The following is a 24,960-nucleotide window of genomic DNA, read 5'->3' on the forward strand; positions in this document are numbered from 1 at the left end:
CTTGTTCCGTGTTCACAACAATTCAGTCTTTTCAATGTAAAAGTGTTCTCTACTGACTGACACACTCATAAAGACAGTCTTTGCCGCCATCTAATGGTGTAATAATGTAACTTCTGTTGCTGTTCACGGTCAGGGAAAATTTTTTCCGGCAGAAGGAAGGCTTTTAGTGACAGTTTACTTCATGAAATTTGCATTGATATTTTTGGCTTTAATATTTGTATTGTGTGGTAACCGTTTTATAAAAGCAATAAGGTACTCGAGGCTAGTGCTGCATCGTGAATAAGTCATGGCTGAAGGGGTTGCAGGCGCTTCGCTTCGCGTCATGCCTAACAACACCCTTCAGTCATGACTTATTCACGATACAGCACAGCCGCTCGTACCTTATTGCTTACATATACACCGATGCGACATACAGCAGTGTTGTTATCGTTAACTAAAGCTAAAATATTAAAATACATTTATGTTAAGTGAAACAAAGTAAAAAAAAAACATTTTATTTCAGTTAGTTGCCAAGGCAACATCTAATTTTCATTTAAGTACTAAAATTACTAAAATTAAAATAAAAATAAATAAAAAGTGAAAAGAAATATTTATAAAAATTGATAACTAAAAAAAAAAAAAAAAAAAAAAAAAATATATATATATATATATATATATATATATATATATATATATATATAAAAAAAAAACAAATTCAAATTATTAATAAATATACCATAATAGTATATTAATAATGCTAAAATAACATTGCCATGCAGTTGACTGCACTTACTGCATTTAGTTGATTTAGGAGTGTTGCTGTACAGTTTCTACTACTTTAAATTATGAGTAGTTTCACCTACACTAATTAACATCATTTATTGAGACCGTTCAGAAATAAAGCAATTTCTTTCACCGAACTGACCTGAGCGGCTGTAGGACTCGTGGCAGGTATGAGTGATTTCAGCTGCCAGATCCAGGTAGTGCTGCTTCTGCCCCGCCGGCCCGTCATCAGCACCGATGCCAATCATCCCGCCGGAGAAACAGGCCAGATGCCCCATCTTGTGGTCCAGGATGCCGCCTCGCCACTCAGCCACGTACGTTAAACCACCCGGAGACTTTTGCACCAGGTTCGTCTCGATGGCCTGGAAATTGACAGGGAAATAACTCTGGTAAATACAATGCAGCAGCAACCCTTTCGGCTATCAGCTTTTTTGAGTGGTGAAGCATGAGATTTTTCAAAACAATACATGAAGATAATGCAGCTATTAATCACAGCCGAACACACTTCCTATGGAAAAACAGATGGATGGACATGTTTTGTGTGAGAGTGGATGAAACATCTGTTAGATTTGTAAAGTGCTTTGAAATCAAGGCGACGCTGGATTTCAATGAAGCTTGAATCTATGCACATATAAAACTGGGACAGCGTGCATATATTGCCTTAGGTGCCGACATTTATGCATGAAATGTTTTATGTATAGTATAAGACAGTACGCTGCGTGGTGAATTGAAGTCAAGCCTCATTGAGATTCTATCGGGACTTTGACACTTGAAGGTGTATAAATCTGCCAAAGACTATATGGGAAAACATCTCAGTGCTGTTTATTTCAAAGAGTCTGTTGAAATCCATCTCTTCCTTCTCCGTTTTTATGTTTTCGCCTTTTTAGAGAAGCACAAAACAGCAAAAGCCATCATGGACGATCAATAGCAAATGACTCATCGTTTTGTTCTGCTCTTTTTTTTTTGCGTCTTCCTCTCCAAGTCCCAAACAAAACTTGTTCGGAAGGTTTTTCTCCATGTTTGTGTCATCAGATTTCTCCATTTTGCATCATCAAATGTATACAACCCACTTACAGAGAACATGAAATCAAAATTCATGATCAAGATTTAAACATCAAATATCATCAAGAGCAAATATTTCACATCAACTTTAAAAACAATTCCACCAATCAAAAGCATTGGACACAGGGCTGGATATTTGATAACATGTTATGTATTTTAACATTAGGCTGATGAAATTGCCCTTTCCTGATTATAAATGTAATTAATATCTTGGCAGACCACATTCTTCAAGGGAAACATTATCTAATGAAAAAGCTAATTTGCAAATTAAGTGATAATAAGTGAGAATGTGTTTGCTCTCTCCGTATCGCGGTTAGATTTCTCCTCTCGGATCAGGATGGGAGGTGGATCTAATCTTAAATTAATCTAATCAAACTTAAATTGAACAACAATATCTATTTTACACACTTACCACCTGTGCAGACATTCATTTCTCTTACTTTTTTACTGAACAAACTGAAGACCAGAAACTATGGAAGCTTGTTTCCGCCACTGAATAAAAAATAAAAAAGGTAATTGCTTTTTATCTCAGAATTCTGACTTTTTTCTCATAATTTCGAGTTTACATCTTGCAATTTTCTCAGAATTGCAAGAAATAAACTCGCAATTGCGAGTTATAATGCCAGAACTCGCAATTGACCCTTTGCCGGGAGTTTGATTGACAAGCGATCTAACCAATCATAACACCGAATCCGGCATTTTGTCCGACAAAGCAGCCTTAAGCACTTAACCTCGGTGGACTTGAACTTGAAAATGGTGTGTACTGGCATCTTTCTGGTTTTGAAACAATATTCCTTCTCATGTTCATTCATGTTTATTTGATGCTATAAATTAACTAGTAGGAAGAGATGATCGGTTCACGAGCCGCTTGAGCTGAGGCGCTACAGCCGATCTGTCACGACACATTAAAGAGCCACAAAACGTTTTTTATTGTGCGAATTTCTTAAAAAATTACACAATTTGAAGGCTGGGACTTTGTTTAATATCATAAGTAACCTGCTCTGTCTTGTCTGTCGACGTGTTGTCAGTGTCCTCTTTGCTCTGCGATGTATTTTTCACTGCCATGGCTTGTCGGACAAAGCAACAGTAACTAAGGGGGGCGGGTCTTTGCGAAGGGTCGATTATGAAAAATAAAGTCAGAATTGCGAGTTATAAACTCAAAATCGGAAGAAATAAAGTCAGAATTGCGAGTTATAAACTCAAAATTTTGAAAAATAAAGTCAGAATTGCGAGTTATAAACTCAAAATAGCGAGTTATGTCAGAATTGCAGGATATAAACTCAAAATTGCGAGAAATAAAGTCAGAATTGCGAATTGTAAACTCAAAATTGCGAGTTATGTCAGAATTGCAAGATATAAACTAAAAATTGTGAGAAATAAAGTCAGAATTATAAGTTATAAACTCAAAATTGCGAGTTATGTCAGAATTGTAAGATATAAACTCAAAGTTGCAAGAAATAAAGTCAGAATTGCGAGATATAAACTTGAAATTGCGAGAAATAAAGTTTGAATTGCTTTTTTTCTCGCAATTCTGACTTGTTCTCACAATTGCAAGATTATAATCACGCAAATCTGACTTTATAACACGCAATTCTGAGAAAAAAGTCAGAATTGTGAGACAAAAAGTCGCAATTAATAATAATAATAACAATTTTTATTTATATAGCGCCTTTCAACACCCAAGGTCGCTTTACAGAGAATTACCATTTTTATTTTTTATTCAGTGGCGGAAACAAGCTTCCATAACAAACAGTACATGCAACTAAATTGCAATAATAGTAGCATTATAAAATAAATAGAGTTTTGTAATGACTTTGGCAATGTTTAGAATGATCGATCAAAGTGAATGGTATGGTAATGAATGGTATAAATGATATTTCCGTACCTCCATAGCGCTGTAGTACATCTTCTTGGCCTCTTCATCAGTCTTATCTGACATCAGGTAGGATTTGATCAGGTACTCATAGAAACTGTCCCCAAGACCTCCGATTGAGACATGATCTGAGAAAATGAGAAGACGACAAAACAAACTCTGAACTCTACAACCCCAAAATCATGATAAAAATATTTTGAATGAAGAAAATGAAGCCTATTTTTTAGGGGCAATAACATTTTTTTTTTTTTTTTTTACATTATGCATTGCACTTTGATATGTCTAGCTTCAACCTCCTGTTTCAACAGGAAATATGTCAACACAGGAAAGATAACTGCACTCAAAGACATTTGTGATGGTCCTCAAACATATATTTATAATTAAGTTTAATTTTGCGTTTCCATCTTTGATTTTGAGGTTAAATATTAAATATCTCCCAGACGTGATCTCAGCAGGTTTCATGAGATTCTGTTATTTCTGTTATTTTTATACCAGGATTAGAAGTGAATGGTTTCTATTCATACACACTTTTCATTGTGTTGGGTTTAGGAATGATCTAGGTACTATAATCGGAATCAACAAACATAATGCCAGGAATGTTTGTATCCGCCCTCCACTCTATTGACATGCAAATCAGAATGAGGGTGTCACTTTCATCCGCGCTCTTCTCGCTATCTCTGAGACTCATTAGCCATTCCCATGCTGCACCAATTAGTGCTGCAGTTGCAGATTACATTCAGCCCGTTAAAGAAAAAAAAATGTTTCTCCTGTTTTTCAGGTGAATCTGAAAGATTCAATTTTCAAAAGGTAATGGGATTTATTATCATTTTAATAACTCTTGGCCGTGGACTCATGTCCCTGTTTGACAGGAGAGCCGTACTGGCTCAATTGATGTCATGGATGCCAGAATAATTGCATTGTGAAACTCAGAGATGGCGCTTGTGAGAGCCGCTCTCTTGTGACCCAGCGCACAAGCCAGTGATAAACCAACGGAAATAAAAAAACAGTAAAGAACAAAGAACAAAACAGTAACAAAAATAAATCTATGTACAGCACCAGTCAAAAGTTTGGACACACTCCACTGAATTTATGCTGGTTACAATGAAAATACTTTAAAACGAAATAATACATCTTTACAAGTCTGAAATATTGTACAGAGAAGATTTTTTTTAACTGTTTGGCATTGGCATTAACTCTTTCCCCGCCAGCATTTATGATAATTTTCACCAAAAATTCATTTATTGTGTGGTATGAATATCTGAACATGCAATATATCAAAAGAAAGAGCAGATATTGTTTATAAACAAACAAACAAACAAACAAAAACGCAGTTTATTCTCGCTTCGTGCATTCATTTTTTTTTTTTTTTTTAATCGACACCCGAATGTGGATAAGTTTCATTAAAAAAAAGCTACATTTTGAACAAAAAACTGAGAAAATCAAATTTTTTCAAAGACTAAAACGTGCATAAGCAATGCTTTTATTGCTTGTTTCTGCTTCTTCACCTGTGTTTTGATCCAGAGATTCTCTACTCTTTCAGAAGTTGCGTAATAGCGCCCCGTATAACAGTGAAAACACGGAAAGCCAGAAAATTCTGTCAATGGCGGGGAACGAGTTCATTTTGTTTTGCAAACTTTATGAAAATGGTAAAACACTTGGCATCAACCTCATTGTGAATATTGTGGGAAACATCGTTTATAAATATTTCACCCTTTTACATTGTTTAAGTTATGTCAGTATAATTCTACAAATACATTTGAATATTTGGAAATATTTGTGTTTTTTTTTTTAAGTATCAGTGATTAAAGGCTTTTAGTGTTGGCTGATGGGAAGGCCCAAATAAAATGTGTGCGCACAAAAATCTGCTTTTACCACAGAATAGGAACTGCTATCAGTAGCGAAATTGTTTCATCTATCACACCTTGTACATTCATTTTTTTCAATATTTTGGCTAATTCAATAATGCTGCCAATCCAAAGCATTTTTCTACAATAAAAGTAGCACAGCACCAATGTTGCATTTACACAAACCACCAATCATAAGAAAACAATGATCGTCATATCAACAACAAAGTTTAATATGGCTATGATGCATTTATTTTTATTAAGGTGTTAAATATGCATTGGTGGAAGAATGCAGATGTTGACTATGAGACTAAAAAAAAAATAAATAAATAAATGTTTAATCAGTATTTTTGTCTTGTTTTCCAGGAAAAACCTTCTTAAAACAAGACAAACATTCGAGAAACGAAACTCCACAAGATATTAGGATTTGTTGTCTTGGAAAATATTTTGAATTAAGTTTATTTATTTAGTTTATATAGCTTAAAGCATAAATATAAGAAAATATAGTGAGGTTTATGCTACAAAGTTTTGCTCCTCATGCAAATTGATCTTTTAAAACCAGACAAAAATAGTTAGGCTAATTTGATAAAGCCGCCAATAACAGTGTAGTATGGGTTGATTTCAAATCACTGAAATATTACTTACGCTGCACCCAATTTCCGCTGACGGGACTCAGGAAGTTGGGATACAGACCATGAGGCTTCTCTATTTTGTTCAACAGCTTTCGGATGTTCATTACCTAATAAAAAAGACAAAACCACAGTTCATTTAATGCCCGCATCCCATCCTCTCAGTGTAAATTAGTGTTGTCAAACATACCAGTACTTCGGTACCAAGTCGATACTTATCGAGTGCCAAACTCTGCACGCTTGCAATTCGTTACGTTATAACCAACAAACCCACACAATATAAATAAGAGATTCATTGAGCAGCATAGACAGATTTTTTTTTTTTTCAGATTTTTTTTTTTTTATTCACTTATAATCATTAAAATGAACTAATTGCATTTAATATATTTCATTTTCAAATAGTTAAATAAAAAAAAAAATTTTACAAAAAAAATAGGGTAACACTTTAGTATGGAGAACACATTAACTATTAACTATGTCTTTTCCCTCAATAAACTCCTAATTACTGCTTATTAATGGTTAGTAAGGTAGTTGTTAAGTTTTGGTATGGAGTAGGATTTAGGGATGTAGAATATGGTCTCGCAAAATAAGGCATTAATATGTGCTTTATAAGTACTAATAAACAGTCAATAAGCAACAAGTTAAAAGTGAGATCTGTTCCCTATTCTGAAGTGTTGCCAAAAATGGTTACAATAGTTTTTGCTATGGTACCGAAACTGGCACAGAGAACCGTGAAATTTTACTGGTGTTGGTACCGACTACTGAAACATATGCATCGTGACAACATTAATGCAAATCATTAGAAGACAAATGCCTCTTGCCTTCTCAGTGAACACTGGGTTTCCAGACAGTTCGGACAGGTGAACGAACTCCAGGTGCAGCGTCCCGAACTCCGCCAGGATGCTGCTCCCGGCTGATGCCCAGCCCCAACTCCAGCTGGTGCCACTGCAACAGAGAGCAAACCAGGCACAGTGAGCACCGCCACCCACGCCACACCGCTGCCATGGAAACCAGGCAGGTAACAGTGCGGCCATGGCAACAAAGCACCAAACCATGGAAAGCGGATGCCAGCGCACTTGTTATTTGCTGGGAAAATAAGCGGAATGGAAACGGCAGGAACAGTTTAACAAAGACGTGCTAAAAGCCTTCGCTTCATCCCACACGAGAACGTCACATGCCTAATGTAAAATCCATAATGATGCAATTAATGATTCTTTTTTTAAGAGGACTGAATGTACAATTAAACAGGGGTAACACTTTACTCAAAGCCTCTATGTATAATGCATTATAAAAGTGTTTTTAATGCCTTGTAATGCATTGGTTTCATGAATAATTGTAACCATGGTTATAAAACATTATAACTAAGCAATAAGGTATGAGAGGCTTTGCTGTATCGTAAATAAGTCACGGCTACACGATGTGAAGCTTAGTCAGCCGTGACTTATTCATGATACAGCACTAGCCTCGAGTACCTTATTGCCTTTATAAAACGGTTACCACACAATACAAATATTAAAGCCAAAAATATGTATCAATGCAACTTTCATGAAGTAAACTTTCACTAAAAGCCTTTCTTCCGCCGGAAAAAATAGTCCCTGAACGTGAACAGCAACAGAAGTTACATAATTACGCCATTAGATGGCGGCAAAGACTGTCTTTATGAGTGTGTCAGTCAGTAGCGAAGACTTTTACATTGAAAAGACTGAATTGTTTTGAAAACGGAACAAGACGCAACTGACAAAAGCTTAGACTAGCGCTGTCAGTCATGGGAAAACCCCTTAACTGTTAAAACAATCGGTCTCTTTCTCACAATGCTCTTCTACATAATACAGTATGTTTCAATGAACAATATCAATTGAGAACAAACATATGTTTATGTTGCTAAGAGTGGTTGCTAAGGGTGTTGTGTAGTGATACACAGAATCGTTGGGTGAAGCGGTCACAGCCAATTTTATTGACCAATCAGAATCAAGGATAGGAACTAACCGTTTTATAACACTTAATTGAACACACCTTTAGAAAGTGCAATGCATTAAAACACACGACAAACAACTAATTTGAGAATCTGCACATATTATATTGCTTTTTATAACAATTATTTATAAAAAATATATAATTCATTATAGCGTACGTTATGAATACCTTTATAATGCATTATACATAAGGGCTTTAAGTAAAGTGTTACCAGGTTTAACATTCAAATTTATTTCATCTAGGAAAATCTTAGATGGTTTTTAAAAAATCCTAATTATTTTTTTTTCTACCGTATAGGATATGCAAGATGTTGATCAGTTTACAAAATAAGAGGGATCATAAAAAATGCATGTTATGTTTTATTTAGTACATTCCTGAAAAAGCTGTTTCACATTAGTGTTGTCAAAAGCATCGACCGTGATACCAAGTCGCTGACCCGGCATTAGGGGGCAGTGCCCCCCCAGTTAACACGTGCCCCCCTAATCGTACATAATTCAGCACACTTACGATTGAGAGCAAAAACCTTATTTCTGTGGATTTGGCCATTCACGTATTCCATAAGCAAATGTCTTCAGCAGCGTTTAGCTCACAGGAACACTATCTCTACAACAGTAACTTTAAATAACACATTATCTTCAGAAATATGAATTAGAAATTAGGCAGAGTGTGTTTAAGGCTGGGCACGGACTTGAGACTAGTATGAAATTTTCTCACTCAAACCACTGCCTACCTTCTGCTGCTTCTGATTGCTTTTAGAGGGAAACGCTGCACATAACTACTGGTCTAGGATCAGTTTTCACTGCAATATTAGCATATTGGCGAATCATATTTGGCAAACGATCCAGTGCGCATCTGTACTTGCGCTCTGAAGAACGACAAGGCTTTACAACGTGTTTTTGCCAATCACAAACATATGTTGATTTCTTGAACGCAATGACCAATCAGAGGTGTTTAAGTTAGCATTGCACAAAAACTCTGGCGTTTTGAGAGGTGAGTAGAGTTCTGCACGCTGACAAATATCCACTCATTATAACAAACAATTATGTAAATAAGAGATTCATTGTGCAGTCAGTTTAATTTATTGTAACAGAAATTCTTGAGATCGCGATGAACTAAGATGAGTAAGATTTTTGTGATTATAAAGGGAGCGCCCTTTGCGTGTTTTCTGCCAAATCCTGCATACGTAATCTGTTAAAATTAACAGTGGTTTGGGAACGTAGACGCTTTATTAAGAAATAATTTATCAGCAGTGTTTATGTTGGGATATTTATGTTGTGCAGTGGCAACTATTTCAAGGAAATCTATTTAAATGTGATCAGAAAATTCATATTTAACGCATTATTACACAAAATGGAACTTGAAACATAATTAGGCTATATCTATAAATGACTAGTATCACTCGGAGACCCGCCACCTTCAACTATTTTAATGGTGAGTACACTCAAAGTCTTTGTTACACATCAATATGCTACAAATGTAGTTTATTGCAATTTGGTATGTATCGTTTTTATTATTGTGTTGTTCGAGGAATTAAAAAATGTTTGTGCCTCGTGTTTGCAAAGTATATAGGCATAATGCAAAAGTTTTTGGTGTAGTTTGGTCTGGATTTGTGTTTTGGTGTTAATATAGAACTTTTATTTCATTAATAAAATATACGGGATGTTATTGTTTTGGTGAAAGATCATAAAAATGTGTGCCCCCCCCTATGAAAACGAAATGCCCCCCCATTCTATATGTTCTGATGACGGCCCTGCCAAGTCGGTACTTAAACGCTAAAAATGTGACGCTTTGAGTGCTGTTGAGTGGATTCGTAAACACCTCTGATTGGCCATTGTGTTCAGGCACTCATCAGATATGTCTGTGATTGGCTACAATGATCGTGTTGAAATTAGACATCAACAACGCTCTTCACCGAGCGGTTACACAGATATACCCGCTCCTGCTTTCAAACGCACCCGTGCGTTGATCATTGTAGCCAATCACAGACATATCTGATGAGTGCGTGAACACAATGGCCAATCAGAGGTGTTTATGAATCTGCTCAACAGCGCTCAAATCGTCGCTTTTTTTAAATTTCAGTACTGACTTGGTATCGAAGTCAGTACTTATGACAGCACTATTTCACAAAACAGATGTGATGTGATGTACGCATATCGTTTAATTTAAGTCTGAGGCATTTATTTTATTAAGGCATTAAATATGCATTGGTGGAAAAACAGAGATGTGGTAGTTTTGCTTCTCATGCAAACTGATCTCAAAATTACTATTAAAATGATTTTTGTAGTGTATTTGTCAGTGTGCAACAAAGTAAATATTTTAAGAGCAGTTTGAACAGCACATCCAGAGCATTTTATTCTTTGTTTTGATTAAATGCCATTAAAATTTCAACTGCTGTTCAAAAAGGAGACAGCTTCTGCTTCTGTTTATGCAGCAGGAATCACTCCTGCTAAAACTGAGCAGAGGAAACATGGAAAGAGAGAGAGAGACAGAGAGAGAGAACGAGATGCTGAATGAACTCTGAAATGAACCGCTCCAGATTTTGGGCTTCACTCCTCCCTGCAGGATTCATTCGGTGAAACTGTGGAACTAATTCACAAGATTATTTGTTTCTGGTTCTTATTGTGAGAGCGAGCCACGCACCGCTTCCCTTCTGAAGGGACGATCAATAGTGCTGACGTCTGGGGAGGAAGAGGAAAGTGAGAAAACTTTTGTGGGAAAAATCAACCGAAACCAGCACAAAACAACTAAGTGTTTGTTAAATAGAATTTAGAAAGTGTTCACCGGTAGGTGAAATGACTTAAAGCAGATTTAATATTAAGAAACAGATCATACCAGTGATGCTGAGTAAATGCTTAAATTAAAAAAAATCAATGCTTGATTTTAAAGTCATTTCTGAAGACAATTATTGCACATTTGCAATAAATATGAAATATGCATGTGATGCTGCACTGGAATTTGACCAAAATTACATAAAAATGTTCTACATGCTGCCTGTATAGTAAACTAATGTTGTATACTGTTGTCACAAGTACCAACCGTGATACAGGAGTGAAAGCAGGCGTCTATAAGCAAACCGGTCTGCTGATAGACGTCTGCTTTCAAACGCTCCCGTGTGTATCTGTGTAAGCGCTCGGTGAAGAGCATCATTGATGTCTATTTACATATTTCTGAAGCGTTGATCATTGAAGCCAATCATAGACATATCTGATGAGCGTGTGAACACAATGGCCAATCAGAAGTGTTTACGAATCTGCTCAACAGCGCTCAAAGAGTCACATTTTTTTAAATTTCAGTACTGACTTGGTATCGTGGTCAGTACCTTTGACAACACTAATGTTGCTACAAATTTGACTTCAACTCTTACTGACATTCACTTGCATACCGGTCAACAGTTTGGAACAATTAAGATATATATTTTTTTATGTTATTGAAAGAAGCCCTTTATGCTGCACTGTATTTATTTGATCAAAAATACATTAAAAACAGTAATATTGTGAAGTATTATTACCCTCTAAAAAATGCTGGGTTAAAAACAGCCCAAGTTGGGTTAAATATGGACAAACCCAGCGGGTTAAATGTTTGACCCAACCTGCTAGGTAGTTTTAATTAACTCAACTATTGATTAAAAATGACTATATGGCTGGCTTAAAATGAACCCAAAATAGGTTGGAAATTAAAAATACACACATAATTACTTGAGGCAACAGTACTAATCAAAAGGGTTAAAACAACCCAACCTCTGGGTTAAAACAACCCAACCCCTAGGTTAAAACAACCCAACCGCTGGGTTAAAACAACCCAACCCCTGGGTTAAGACAACCCAACCTCTGGGTTAAAAAAACCCAACCCCTGGGTTAAAACAACCCAAACGCTGGGTTAAAACAACCTAACCCCTGGTTTAAAAACAACCCAATCCCTGGGTTAAGACAACCCAACCTCTGGGTTAAAACAACCCAACCCCTGGGTTACAAAAACCCAAACGCTGGGTTAAGACAACCCAACCTCTGGGTTGAAACAACCTAACCCCTGGGTTAAAACAACCCAAACACTTGGTTAAAACAACCCAACCCCTGGGTTAAAACAACCCAAATGCTTGATTAAAACAACCCAAATGCTACGTTTGTCCATATTTAACCCAACTTAGGTTATTTTTAACCCACCATTTTTTATAGTGTACAATTAAACTTTTGAGTGATAGTGTATCTCAGTTGTCACAAAAATATGAAGCAGCACAACTGTTTTCAACATTGATAATCATCAGAAATGTTTCTTGAGCAGCAAATCAGCATATTAGAATGATTTCTGAAGGATCATGTGACACTGAAGACTGGAGTAATGATGCTGAAAATTCAGCTTTGATCACAGGAATAAATTACATTTCAAAATATATTCACATAGAAAACAGCTATTTTATACTGTAATAATATTTCACAATATTACTGTTTTTACAGTATTTTTGATCAAATAAATGGAGCTTTGGTGAGTATAATAGACTTCTTTCAAAAACATTACAAAATTTTGACCATTAGTGTGAATGTCATAATAAGAGCATGTGCGTAGTGACGCGTGTTCAATCTGTGCCATCAAGACTAACCTGAGTGCCACACTGGGGCCCGCTTTCTCCCAGCCCATCTGTGGGACCGGCTCCTGTTACTCATCTAACTAGAATTAGCGTGAGAATCAGTTAATTAAATTTGCCTGCAGCTGTCAGAGCGAGCTGGTCGGCTAATGGAAGCCAGGTGGGCGGCAGGAGTGCCAGAAAGCGTCTCTTTCTCTCAGAAAGCCAGAAAGAAATGGTAATATTTGAGGCATATGGCTTTGTGAATGGATGCGTCTAGCCAGGGTCGGGCTGACAGACGGGACGGCGCGCAGACAGGTAGAAGCTGCGTCGGATGCTCACCTGCCCAGGTTAATGACTCCTCTGGGAATGCCGGTGGGCGTGTTGAAGGCAGGTAACAACTTCTCGCCCAGCTCCAACACCTTCTGCTTAAATATCTGAAAGATAAAACAATAGCAAACTGTAACTGCTGTGGCACTGTAGCACACACATCTGTGCAATTGTCTCTTCAAAATCACACATTTAAAGGACCATATTCTAAAAGTTTGATGCATTTTCCCCATGCAATTTATAATGTTAGGTTTTTTTGCACCTAACATGGTAAAAACTGCTAGTGACGAATAAAAAGATTTCTATTTCAAATAAATGCTGTTCTTTTAAACTTTCTATTCATCAAAGAGTCCTGAAAAGAAAAAAAATGTATCACTGTTCAAAATATGAAGTGTTCTCAACATTGATAATAATCGTAAATGTTTCTTGAGCAGCAAATCAGCATATTAGAATGATTTCTGAAGGATCATGTGACACTGAAGACTGGAGTAATGATGCTGAAAATTCAGATTTGCATCACAGAAATAAATTACACTTTAAAATATGTTAAAATAGAAAACAGTTATTTTAAATTGTAATAATATTTCACAATATTACTGTTTTTATTGTATTTTTGGTCAAATAAATGCAGCTTTGGTGAGCAGAAGAGACTTTGTTGAAAACCTATAAAAATATCTTACCAACCCCAAACATTAAGTATGCAAAATAGTATGCAATACTACTTCAACATACTGCATATTTAATTTAATGACCATATAAGGAAAAAAATGATTTTAGCTGTCTAGTATCTGGGTGTTCAAACTTTTCCTTTTGTAGTAGGTACAGAAAACTCCTCGCCAACAGTTCATATTTCAAATGCAACTGCAGTATTTATCAAATACACCCAGAACGGACTTTCAAACTTCCTTGAACTCACACAAACCAGTTCTTCTGTGGCAAGGTCATCTTCAAAAGTGAATTAAACTCGACGGTGCAGCAGAATGGAACCACGTGCAGATCTCAAGATGTGTTTTTAACGCTCATATCGGCAGTTACACAAAGAAAGTGGTTGGAAATACTGTTGGTGACAGAAATATTTCTTGCTACGGCAAGCACCACTATTATTGTTACGATTTAGGTTTAGGGATTTGAACAAACCACTAAATCTCAGTATTAAACTTCAGTGTGCAACTCATCCCAAAACAGACTTATGATTTTCACCTGGTGGGCGATAAATCCCATAGACGTACACTGAAGGAGACCAGACCAGAATATCACACAGACTTGAAGGTGCAGGACTCCTTTTCAAAAGTAAAACCACATAGCAAACCACTAAGAATACCAATAGCACAGGAACGCCTTAGCAACTTAGTGGCAACTTGTCATGGTAAAACATAGTGCAAGAAACACTGATCTTCAGTCCATCTATCAAAGTTATAATATATCAAAGTTTAAATATGAATATGATATGAACAGGGCTGTGTATTTCAGCAGTGGCATGTAATGCAGTCACTCCTACTAGCCACTTTGGCGGGTTGAATCTTATATATAACATATACGTTTTCCAATTGTAGTCTTTTAAAAAGGCATCTAAATAATAAACTATGTGCAATGTAGTGTTGTCAAAAATACCAATTTTTCGATATATATTGATACTGAAATATCTGAAACGCTTCCAATACTCATTTTCCACAGAATAAATACACAATACCAGCTGCTCTTTCTCTCTCTCCCATCTCTCCGACAGCGAATCGACACACAAACCCTCCTCCCCTCACTCACTCGTTTAATTTGCTCCGGATGAATATTGTTGGTGTTACAGGGCTTGAATTTCGGCGTGGGACTGCGCATATTGCACATAATTTTACTCATTCCTGATTTCGTGCTCACACCCAAAGTGCGCACACATAAAGCCGCCTCTCAGTACTAAATTACTGTACTTTGTGTGCCTAAACAGTCAAATACACACAAAATAATCTTCATGTAAACACAGTCAGTTATGTTTTAAGTGAACGTAAACAGTTGAGAAAGAAAACGCATGTGTATCAGTATAATGGATCCGTGCGTCAGGTCTTAAAGTGACAGCAGCCTAATATACTGTACCTGCTGCCAAATTATGAGATAATACTATATAGCAGTTTTCCCCATGGTATCGATGTCAAAATTGTGGCCAGTGAAAATGCTGAGTGGCTAGTAACTTCAGAAAGCCACTAGACATAGTGGCTGGTGAGCAAAAAAGTTCATGTCAAGCCCTGGATATGAATATAAATATGAGTTTGATGGTAAGAGTGCACTGTAATTGTCTCCAGTAAGGTCAAACTCCAGCCCCCCCAAAAACCACTCAGCTCTAGAGAGACATGCTGTGCCCTCTGCTATAACTGGGGCAGCACATCTCCAGGTTAATGCATTTGTGCAGGTGTGAAATGAGGGCTGAGATGAGAAGGACAGGAGAAGAACAACCTGATTGGCCCCCTGTACTCTCACTGCAGCCCGTATCAGAGAGATCACTAATGACCCATAGCTGGAGCTCATCCTTCCCAGACACACACTCCTGCAGTATAACATCTGTGAGGCTTCACCTGCCAGGACAGACATGAATATAGCACACTAACATATTAAAGACTTCACTTTTTTAACTTCAGTTAGTGTGTAATGTTGCTGTTTGAGCATAAACAACATCTGCAAAGTTACGACGCTCAAAGTTCAATGCAAAGGGAGATATTTTCTTTTACAGAAATCGCTTTTTAAGGACTACAACAAATGGCTGGTAGGGACTAGAACGAGCTTCTTCCTGGGTTAGTGACATCACAAACCCCAAAATTTACATAAACCCCGCCCCCGAGAACACACAACAAAGGGGGTGAGGTCATGTTGGGCTGCTTTAGAGAAGAGGAAGAGTTGTTGTAGTAGAGTGTTGTTGCCATGCCGTCATTTTACGCTGGACTGCTTCACAAACAAGGGTCTGGATTCGCACAAAAGATTAAAATGACAACACATGCTAATCGATGAGTTGAATCAACTCCACAGCAACTACATAAATTTATCCATTAACCATTCAGAAACGTCCAGTTTCATTCTAAAAGTTGTAACTTCTTCCTGAGTCTCTCCATCAGTGTCGACTCCGGTTTGAACAATGTAAGGCTGAACACCGTTACTGACAATCCTCATTTTGGCTGTGTGAGATTCTCCAGCTTTGTTGTTGTTGAGCAACCGAAGTGCAAGCTGTTAAAGCTCCGCCCTCTTTTGGAAAGGGGGCCGGGAGCAGCAGCTTATTTGCATTTAAAGGGACACACACAAAAATGGCGTGTTTTTGCTCACACTCAAATAGGCTATAATAAATGATCTGTGGGGTATTTTGAGCTGAAACTTCACACACACACTCTGTAGGGACATCGGAGACTTATTTGACATATTTTAAAAAGCGGTCCCTTTTAAAGGAATAGTGCAACCAAAAATGAAACTCATTTATTCATGTTGTTCCAAACAGTATGAATTTCTTTCTTCCATGTAACACAAAAGGATACGTTTGGAAGGATGTTCATAAAATAAAGAATTGAGATGGATGCTTTAAGGCTCCAGTATATGATTTATGCAAAACACATGAAATAAACATGAAATTTGGAAGTAGAAAGATTGAAATGGTTAAATCTACTCCGATAAGCTTTCTTTATCTTATTTTATATTCACAACTTACATTTAATTTACAACTTTGAACAATCATTTTTTTTAAGTGTATATTCAAAGCCTTCTGACAGAACTTATTTCAAACAGTAATTCAAAGAAAATCTTTATTTTTATATCTTAAATTTCAATCTGTTTCTCACACATATGAGCTCAGAAGACTTGGAATATAATGCATTCATTATATGGACTACTTTCATGCTACATTTTGATCGTTTTTGGAGCTTGACAGTTGACAAGACCTGCCACTGTATGGAAGAGCTGCACAAACAGTGAGAGAAATCTCATTCCGGGTGAACTATTACTTTAATTGCCTTGGTATCTGACATAAGAGGATCCTGATTGTCGTGGGAAATTTGCAGTACTGATCCAGTACGGCAGCAGTTGGCACGAACATTTCACTTTTTCACAATTCTCTCTAGCACACACATTGCAAAGATCTCCAATTGTCAAAGAAAAACAGACATGGGCAAAGGTAATATTTAATTTTCATCTGAGGAAACATGCGCCTCAGGAGCAAGGTCATCGATACGCATGTGCCTTTGACCTCTGTGAGAAACGCAGCTCATCATCAGCATGTGCAGTATCATCTCCTCAGTTCACAGCGCACTGGCGGAGAAGACATTTTCAACTTAATTACAGGATACTTATGCAAAGCTCAGCAGCTAGAAATGACTTTTTAAAGGCCATTTACTGTCGAACTATCAAACTGGAGGCTGCAACAAACAGTGGTGGAAAATAAAGCTATAAATGGCCAGATCCCACGGGGAATGACAGATGCAACCTGCAAACTTATCAGTTGAATAAATGCACGCTGCACTGAATGCAGAGGATCCTGGGATGTCATTTAGGCGCTACTGTGCATTTAATGCTGATAGAACAGAAGCAGCTTCAGAAGACACCCAATCACTTGAGACGCATGTTAATGATGTGGATATAAGAAAATGGAAAACACATCAAATAGAGTTGTTTATGGAGTGCTGACTTCGGTAATCAAAAACGATTGCTTTCTGACTTTATCGAGAGTTCATTTAAAAGCAATTCAGGTTGTCTATCCAGAAGACAACTGAGGTCTTGAGACATAGACAATGCATTAAAAGATGTTTATATCTTTCTTTCTTCAGTCAAAAAGAAATTAAGGTTTTTGAGGAACATTCCAGGATTTTTCTCCATATAGTGGACTTCAACAGTTACCAACGGTCCAAATGTCCGTTTCAGTGCAGCTTCAAAGAGCTCTACATGATCCCAGACGAGGAATAAGAGTCTTATCTAGCGAAACGATTGGTCATTTTCTAAAAAAAATAAAAAAAAAATATACTTTTTAACCACAAATGCTCGTCTTGCACTGCTCTGCGATGCGCCACGCATTACGTAATCACGTTGTAAAAAGATCACGCGTGACGTATGCAGAAGTACCAAACAAGTGTTTACAAAGCAAACGTGCAAAGACTAAGTCAAACGGCCTTTACAAAAAACGTAAAACAACGACTTCTGACAATGTTGAAGTTGAAGAAGAAAATGGGATGGAGTTTTTCGCTCTACCTCGGTACTTCTGCCTACTTCACGCGTGACTTTTCCAATGTGATTACGTAATGCGTGGTGCATCGCAGAGCAGTGTAAGACGAGCATTTGTGGTAAAAAGTATATAATTGTTTATTTTTTTTTTTAGAAAATGACCAATGGTTTCTCTAGATAAGACCCTTATTCCTCGTCTGGGATCATGTACAGCCCTTTAAAGCTGCACTGAAACTGACATTTGGACCTTCAACCCGTTGGTAACTGTTGAAGTCCACTATATGGAGCAAAATCCTGGAATGTTTTCCTCAAAAACTTTAATTTCTTTTTCGACTGAAGAAAGAAAGACATAAACATCTTGGATGACATGGGAGTGAGTAAATTATCATGAAATTTTAATTCTGAAGTGAACTAATCCTTTAATGTTTCTTACAAACTTCAACTTGTGTGATAAAATAATGTTTAATAATTAAATAATAATAATAGTAATTATAATAACCATCATCTTTATTAAAAACTGTTAAAATCAGGCATTTCATAGAATAATAATATACTACTAACTGAAAATTTATAGAATAATAATATATTAATAACTTAAATTGTATTGAATAAGAATATTCAAAAAATAATAATAATAATAATACATTAAATATTGATAAAAATAATGTATATAAACATTTTAATTTATTATTATTATTATTGTTACTACCACTACTACTTTAAAAAATTCTTTTCATGATTTATCACATTTTTTATTTTGTCAAATCAACTTAAATTAATATTGTTCAGATAACATAATATTTTGAGTTTCTGTTGATTAAACCAATCACCTTCATTGTATTAACTCAAATTTTTCATTTCAGTGAACTCAAAATTTTAAGGCAACCAGCTAACTTACTTTTTTAAGATAAACCAACCATTCTTTTTTTTTTTTTTTTACAGTGTACTATTAATGTAACTTTAAAAGGTTCTTCTATGGCATGAGACTATCAAACCCTTCATTTTGGTTTCATTATCTGTTATTGACATTGAGAATGCTGATGTTGTGCTGCTATGAAATACACACAGAACTTTTATGGAAAAACCTTTCATGAAACTGTCATATAAGGCCTGAATGAAGTCTGAAGTCTTTCTAGCCAAGATGCATCCAGAGCATTTCACTTCCACCTTCTCTCACATCGCCGTCTGACGGATGCTTTCAAGACGGCAGCTCTTTTAACAAGGCTGCAAAAAGGCTGGAGTCAGGCAGGCTGTCAGCTTTTATTTCTGAGATTTACCAAACCACATGAACGGTCTGCTGTGCTTCTCACCTGCTGATGATGCTCGGACGAGCTCTGAACATCATGAGAGAGTCATTCAGCATCTCTGATGCCAAAGCTTAGAAATTTTCATTGTCAACTGTCATTAAAATTAAATTCAAGGACTGTATTTATCATAAACATATACTGTACATATATCAGCACATCAGCTTATACAAAAACTGCAGTTATGAAAGCATAGTTATGAAAGCATGATCAAACTGCTGTTTTCAATAATATTAAATGATTTCTGAAGGATCACGTGACACTGAAGACTGGAGTAATGATGCTGAAAATTCAGCTCTGATCACAGGAATAAATTACATATTAAAACATATTCACATAGAAAAGAGCTATTTTAAACTGTAATAATATTTCACAATATTACTGTTTTTACTGTATTTTTGACCAAATAAATGCAGCCTTGGTGAGCATATATGTATATACATATATATATACATATATAATCTTGTTGTGTGTGTATCTATCTATCTATACATATATATATATATATATATATATATATATATATATATATATATAAGCTGACAAGTTTTGTAAGATGACATGCTAAAATCCATCTAAAACTATTGAAAACAGCATTTTGCTTGTACTTTCATAATTATTATGCAGATTTTCTGTTTTTAAGCATAATCCTCCCATTTTTTATGCTTCAAACTAGGAAAAAACTATTTCCCAACAACGGGGTTGAAAAAAAATAATATTCAAAATACATTCTCTGCAAATAACTCCTAATATCTTAAGCATTGTTTCTTCTCCAGTAAATTGATCTTGTTTTTAAAGATGTTTAGATATGTTCATGGAAAACCTGACAAAAACACTATTTAAGAATTTTTAATTATTTTTTTTTTTTTGCATGAATAGTCTCTGCCTGCCGACTGAAGCTCTTGTGCGTCTCCTCTGGCGGCTCTAATTGGAGCTCTGTTTCAGTGGAGATGGTCTCAGACGCCGCTTTTGGAAAAAGGGCACCAAAAATCCACCCAAGCTGAATTCCAAAGAGGTGATGGTTTTGCTTTTCCATGGAGAGAGGCACTAGACTAAAGAGCGAAGGAAATGCCAGCGTTCAGCTTTGTTGTGACCGCTGACAGTTGCGGTGGCAGCGGCGCTGATGTGTAATTATGGTTGCTGTATTACAGGCGGCACGACACAACAGCGCTGGTAAAGCCCCAGGGAGCCGTTCTGATGACTACAGCACAAAAGCCTCAGACGTGCATTACCCATCAGCCTCTTTAGCTTGCTAGGGCAAAATGTCTGTGGTTTACTAAACAAAGACATGTGGGGGAAAAAAGAGAAATCGAGAAAAGTGACTGGAAAAAATAAGAGAGGAAACAAAAGTGAAATATTATCGGCGAAGTTTAAGCGAAGGTGGCATATCGTTACAGCTGCGGACTCTGCTATTCTTTTACATTTAGAGCAATTTTTAAAAATATATGCCTTTACGCATGTCAAAATATAGCAATAATCAATGTATGCGACAAAGATTTTGAAAAAACAAAAATTGTGAATCAAGAACAACTATATACCTTTAAATCAGTTACCAGGGAGAACAATCAATAATACAGTTTAGCATCATTATACACATACTTGACCAATTGATCAATCAAAAACTGCTGCAAAAATCATTTCCTTAATGAATATTGTTTTATTTTCCAGAAAAATATCAAGATAAATTCACCTGATAAGCAAAACTGTGTAAGATATTAAAGGGGTGGTTCATTGCGATTTCACTTTTTTAACTTTAGTTAGTGTAATGTTGCTGCTTGAGCATAAACAGTATCTGCAAAATTACAGCGCTGAATGTTCAATGCAAACAGAGATATTGTTATGGCAGTTTAATGCATACAATTACGACCGGTTTGGACTACAACGAGCTTCTTCCCAGGTTGGTGACATCATAAACCCTGCAATTAACATAAATCCTGCCCTCGGGAACACGCAACAAAGTGGGTGAGGCCATGTCGCGCGGCATTATGGAAGCGGTAGAGTTGTCTACATTGGATGTGAGCGGCGCGACGCGGCTCGTCAATAGATAATAGGACCCATTATAATCAGTGATATTGTCTGCACTGGATGCGGTGTGGAAGACAGCTCCCACGAAGTTCAATGCTGGATTTGCACCAAGGCTATAACTGAAAGATAAAGCAGTTCCCACTTTAAAAGCAGAAGATGCTGTTTATGGGCCCCAAACTGTAAGTATGTTTTATTGTTTGTACATGTCTTTTAAATGTATAGTTCTGTTGCTATTTTGTTGGTTGCATCAAGGACGTAAACAAAGACCAACGCAGTTTGGCTTCGCTAGCCAGTTAGCTAAATTCTATTGCATACTTCTCCAACAAACGCCAACAAACACTTCTATGTTCATAGACAAACAGTTGTTCATGCAGTAGATTAAACGATACCTTTACAAAAGTGGCGTTTCCGGACGCTTCAGCGAATCACAATATACTGGGCCGCACATTACGTATTTCGGAGGGAGTGGTATCATAGAATCAGGAAGTCAAACCTGCCGTTCAAATGACAATGGAAACAGCAGTGTAGAATAAAGGTAAAACATATGAAAAATACAGTGGTTTTTTTTTTTTTTTTTTTTTTAAACGAAGCATTAAGACTAGGGATTGACTGATGTATCGGCTGATTTTTGCTCAATTTACAATCGTAGGCATATCGGTTTTAGCAGGAAAAAGGCCGATATAACAAACCGATGGTTTATTAATTAACTGCGTGAAGGCACCGAGCTGTATTATGACTGTTGCATAATCCTAGCACTGCTGTCTGCGCTTTAATGCTGATCAAATAACAAAAGATCGCACACTATTCTTAACTAAACAACTTTTGTAAGTTTCATAAGTGTAGCGGACCCCATCCGAATAATGACTAAAACTTTACTGATGTTTTATAAAGTTTATAAGAGCTAAACAAGATCTAAACAAGACGTGCACATTAAAATCTCTCTCTCTCTCTCCATTGCATTATCATCAACATACAGCAAATTACACAAAACACTTATTAACTAACAGTAACAGTAAATACATACATACAGATCGTATGCCTTTTCGGGGGGTGCTTAATAAACTGACAAACTTTAAATCTGAAAAATATCTCTGAAGAACTGCGTGCACTCCTTGTCAGTCCGTAGACTAGAACACCCGTCAAAATAAGAGTCCCGCCTTAGTAAAGAAGATAGTGCAGATCCCATACATATTTAAACTTACAAAAAATATTAAAATGTATACAAAAACAAATTAGAAAATTAATCATAGTAAAGTCTGTTACAATAAAGGATTAATATGTATTTAATTTATACAGTGAAGAATATGCAGTGCTATTTTACATTTGTTTACTTTATTTCTGTAGGCTACCTGAAAACTATTAAACCTACCTAAAAAGCACATATATATCTTTGTTCAGTTGTATTTATGTAGGCCTGCTGAATGTTAAATGGATCCAATCGATGTTCATTAGAAATTATTTGCTGATGCAGCAATAAACCCGCTAGAATAATTTAATGCAGGTGTTTTTGAACTTTGCTGATTTAAAACATGATCAAAATACTATCTATTTTTTAATGACAAAATTTCAAAACACAGGAAGAGACAAATATCGGTATCGGCCAATAATTGTTTGTTAAAATCGGTATCAGTCCCAAAAAATCCTATCGTTGCATCCCTAATTAAGACATGTTAAACTGCGCCCCATAAACACCATCAAGCCTAGAAAAAAAAAGTGAACCACCCCTTTAAGACATTTTGAATAAAAGTGTGTTTTTTGTGGCTTTGGCAGATTTTTTATTTTCAATTTTTGACCGTACGACTTTTTGAAATGACTGACGGCGCAAATTTCCAATCAAATTGCTGCACTGAGAAGCCTTGTTGCCATCCGCCAATGAAGCTTACTGAACTGTCAAGACACAGGACTCACCCCCCATCTGAGGGTTGTCCCCCCCCTAAAAATATTTTTAAAAACCACACTGTGCATTGTAAATAATATAATGATATACACTTAAAATAATTGTTTAAGTAGTAAAACAATACAAACGCAAACACGGTAAATATTTTGAGTCCCCCCTCCCTTACCTCATAGTGCTTTGGTCCACTGCCTGCTTTCCTCCTTTACCTCACCTACACACACACACATGCAGGGTTGCCAAGTCTGCATTTTTTCTGCAGGATTGGGCTACTTTTTAACACTGTTGCTGCTGGTTGTTTTTCATGTCTGAGGGTTGAAGCGACTCCAAATAACATGATAATTATCCCCTGGAATGCAAATTTTACCAGGGGAACCCCGCCAAAAACACGGATTTTACCCCCCAGAATGTGATTTTTACTGGGGGACCCCCTAAAACGTGATAGTTTTGGTGTAGTTTTGAGTAGCAATTGGGCAGGTTTTGTTGTGAAAACCTGGCAACCCTGCACACAAGTCCTTTGGGGGAGAACCAGTGTTGCCAGAGTCACGGTTTTTCCGCACAATTGGGCTATTTTGAAAATGTAGTCATGGGAAAAATTTTGGGAAGCTTTTATAATGTACCGTGGCCGCCAAAAAGTTTATCTGTAGACAAAGAAAATGAAAAAGGATGATTTTACTAATGTGTATTATCCTTGTAATGAATAACTGGCAACCTAAGGACAGAGGTGAGATGGTATGTTTTATTTTTTGCAGTGATTGCAATATTTGTCAAAATAATTGCACAGCCCTAGATCCGGGTAAACATTTAACAAGCTTCATCTGATTTCCACAGGACTCGATCATCTATTCATCGGTTTATTATTGCAGATGGTTGCGCTGTAAAGGATCCTCATAGTAATAAAGGGTGAACACTGTGTCTCATGAACTGAGCAGATATAGCGCAGGTGACACAGCTTTGATGTAGCAGCACGCTTGTTTCACGTCTCAGCAGAACAAAGCCACCTCACCACATGGATCTATCTGCCGCCTGTTTACCAGCTTGTAAATCTCGAGTCTTTGTTCTCGGTGACGTTCGGGTTGAACAAGTGGTGCATTATTCATTACGTTATGCTACATGTGGAACTTTATTTCAGAGCTCAAGAAAAGAATCACATAAATTAGCCAAAAAAAAAAACTTTTCCCCCAACCAGCCTCATACGTGGCATCAGAAAGTCAGATATAGACGGATTCTCCGTTTATTAACTCGGCATAATGTGCAAGTCGCTGCTATTTATGCCTGTTTTCCTGTGATCGCATTACAGAGGATCTCTTGCCGTATTATGCACAGAAAAAGCATCAGCGGGACCATAACATTTCCTTCCCACCTAATTAGCGCTGTGGAGGATGCGTATGCGTCTATGAGGACGTGCCAGGCTAAATGATGCTCCTCCAGGGTGCATTAGATGAGAGATTTTAATGACTGACACACAGAGTAACCATAAATCATAGCAGAAGATAGTTTGAATCAAACCTGCTGAGAACATGTCCAGAT

The 24,960-nt window shown here is 36.7% G+C and overlaps 1 protein-coding gene across 2 annotated transcripts in view; it reads right to left on the reverse strand.

The window, feature by feature from the left end:
* The window catches only part of LOC127497135 (mannosyl-oligosaccharide 1,2-alpha-mannosidase IA), a 232,690-nt gene that overhangs the window by 13,022 nt on the left and 194,708 nt on the right, over positions 1–24,960 (reverse strand). Inside the window, exons 5-9 of one of the 2 annotated variants that reach the window (XM_051865342.1) lie at positions 13,045–13,139; positions 6,992–7,118; positions 6,187–6,280; positions 3,710–3,825; positions 905–1,124 (exon numbers count right to left, since the gene is read on the reverse strand). In XM_051865342.1, the coding sequence (XP_051721302.1) occupies positions 905–1,124; positions 3,710–3,825; positions 6,187–6,280; positions 6,992–7,118; positions 13,045–13,139 (652 nt within the window). The remainder of the gene's footprint in view (positions 1–904; positions 1,125–3,709; positions 3,826–6,186; positions 6,281–6,991; positions 7,119–13,044; positions 13,140–24,960) is intronic. The other variant, XM_051865343.1, reaches the window with a different exon arrangement.

Source organism: Ctenopharyngodon idella, chromosome 16 (assembly GCF_019924925.1).
Source record: "Ctenopharyngodon idella isolate HZGC_01 chromosome 16, HZGC01, whole genome shotgun sequence".
Classification (NCBI taxonomy): domain Eukaryota; kingdom Metazoa; phylum Chordata; class Actinopteri; order Cypriniformes; family Xenocyprididae; genus Ctenopharyngodon; species Ctenopharyngodon idella.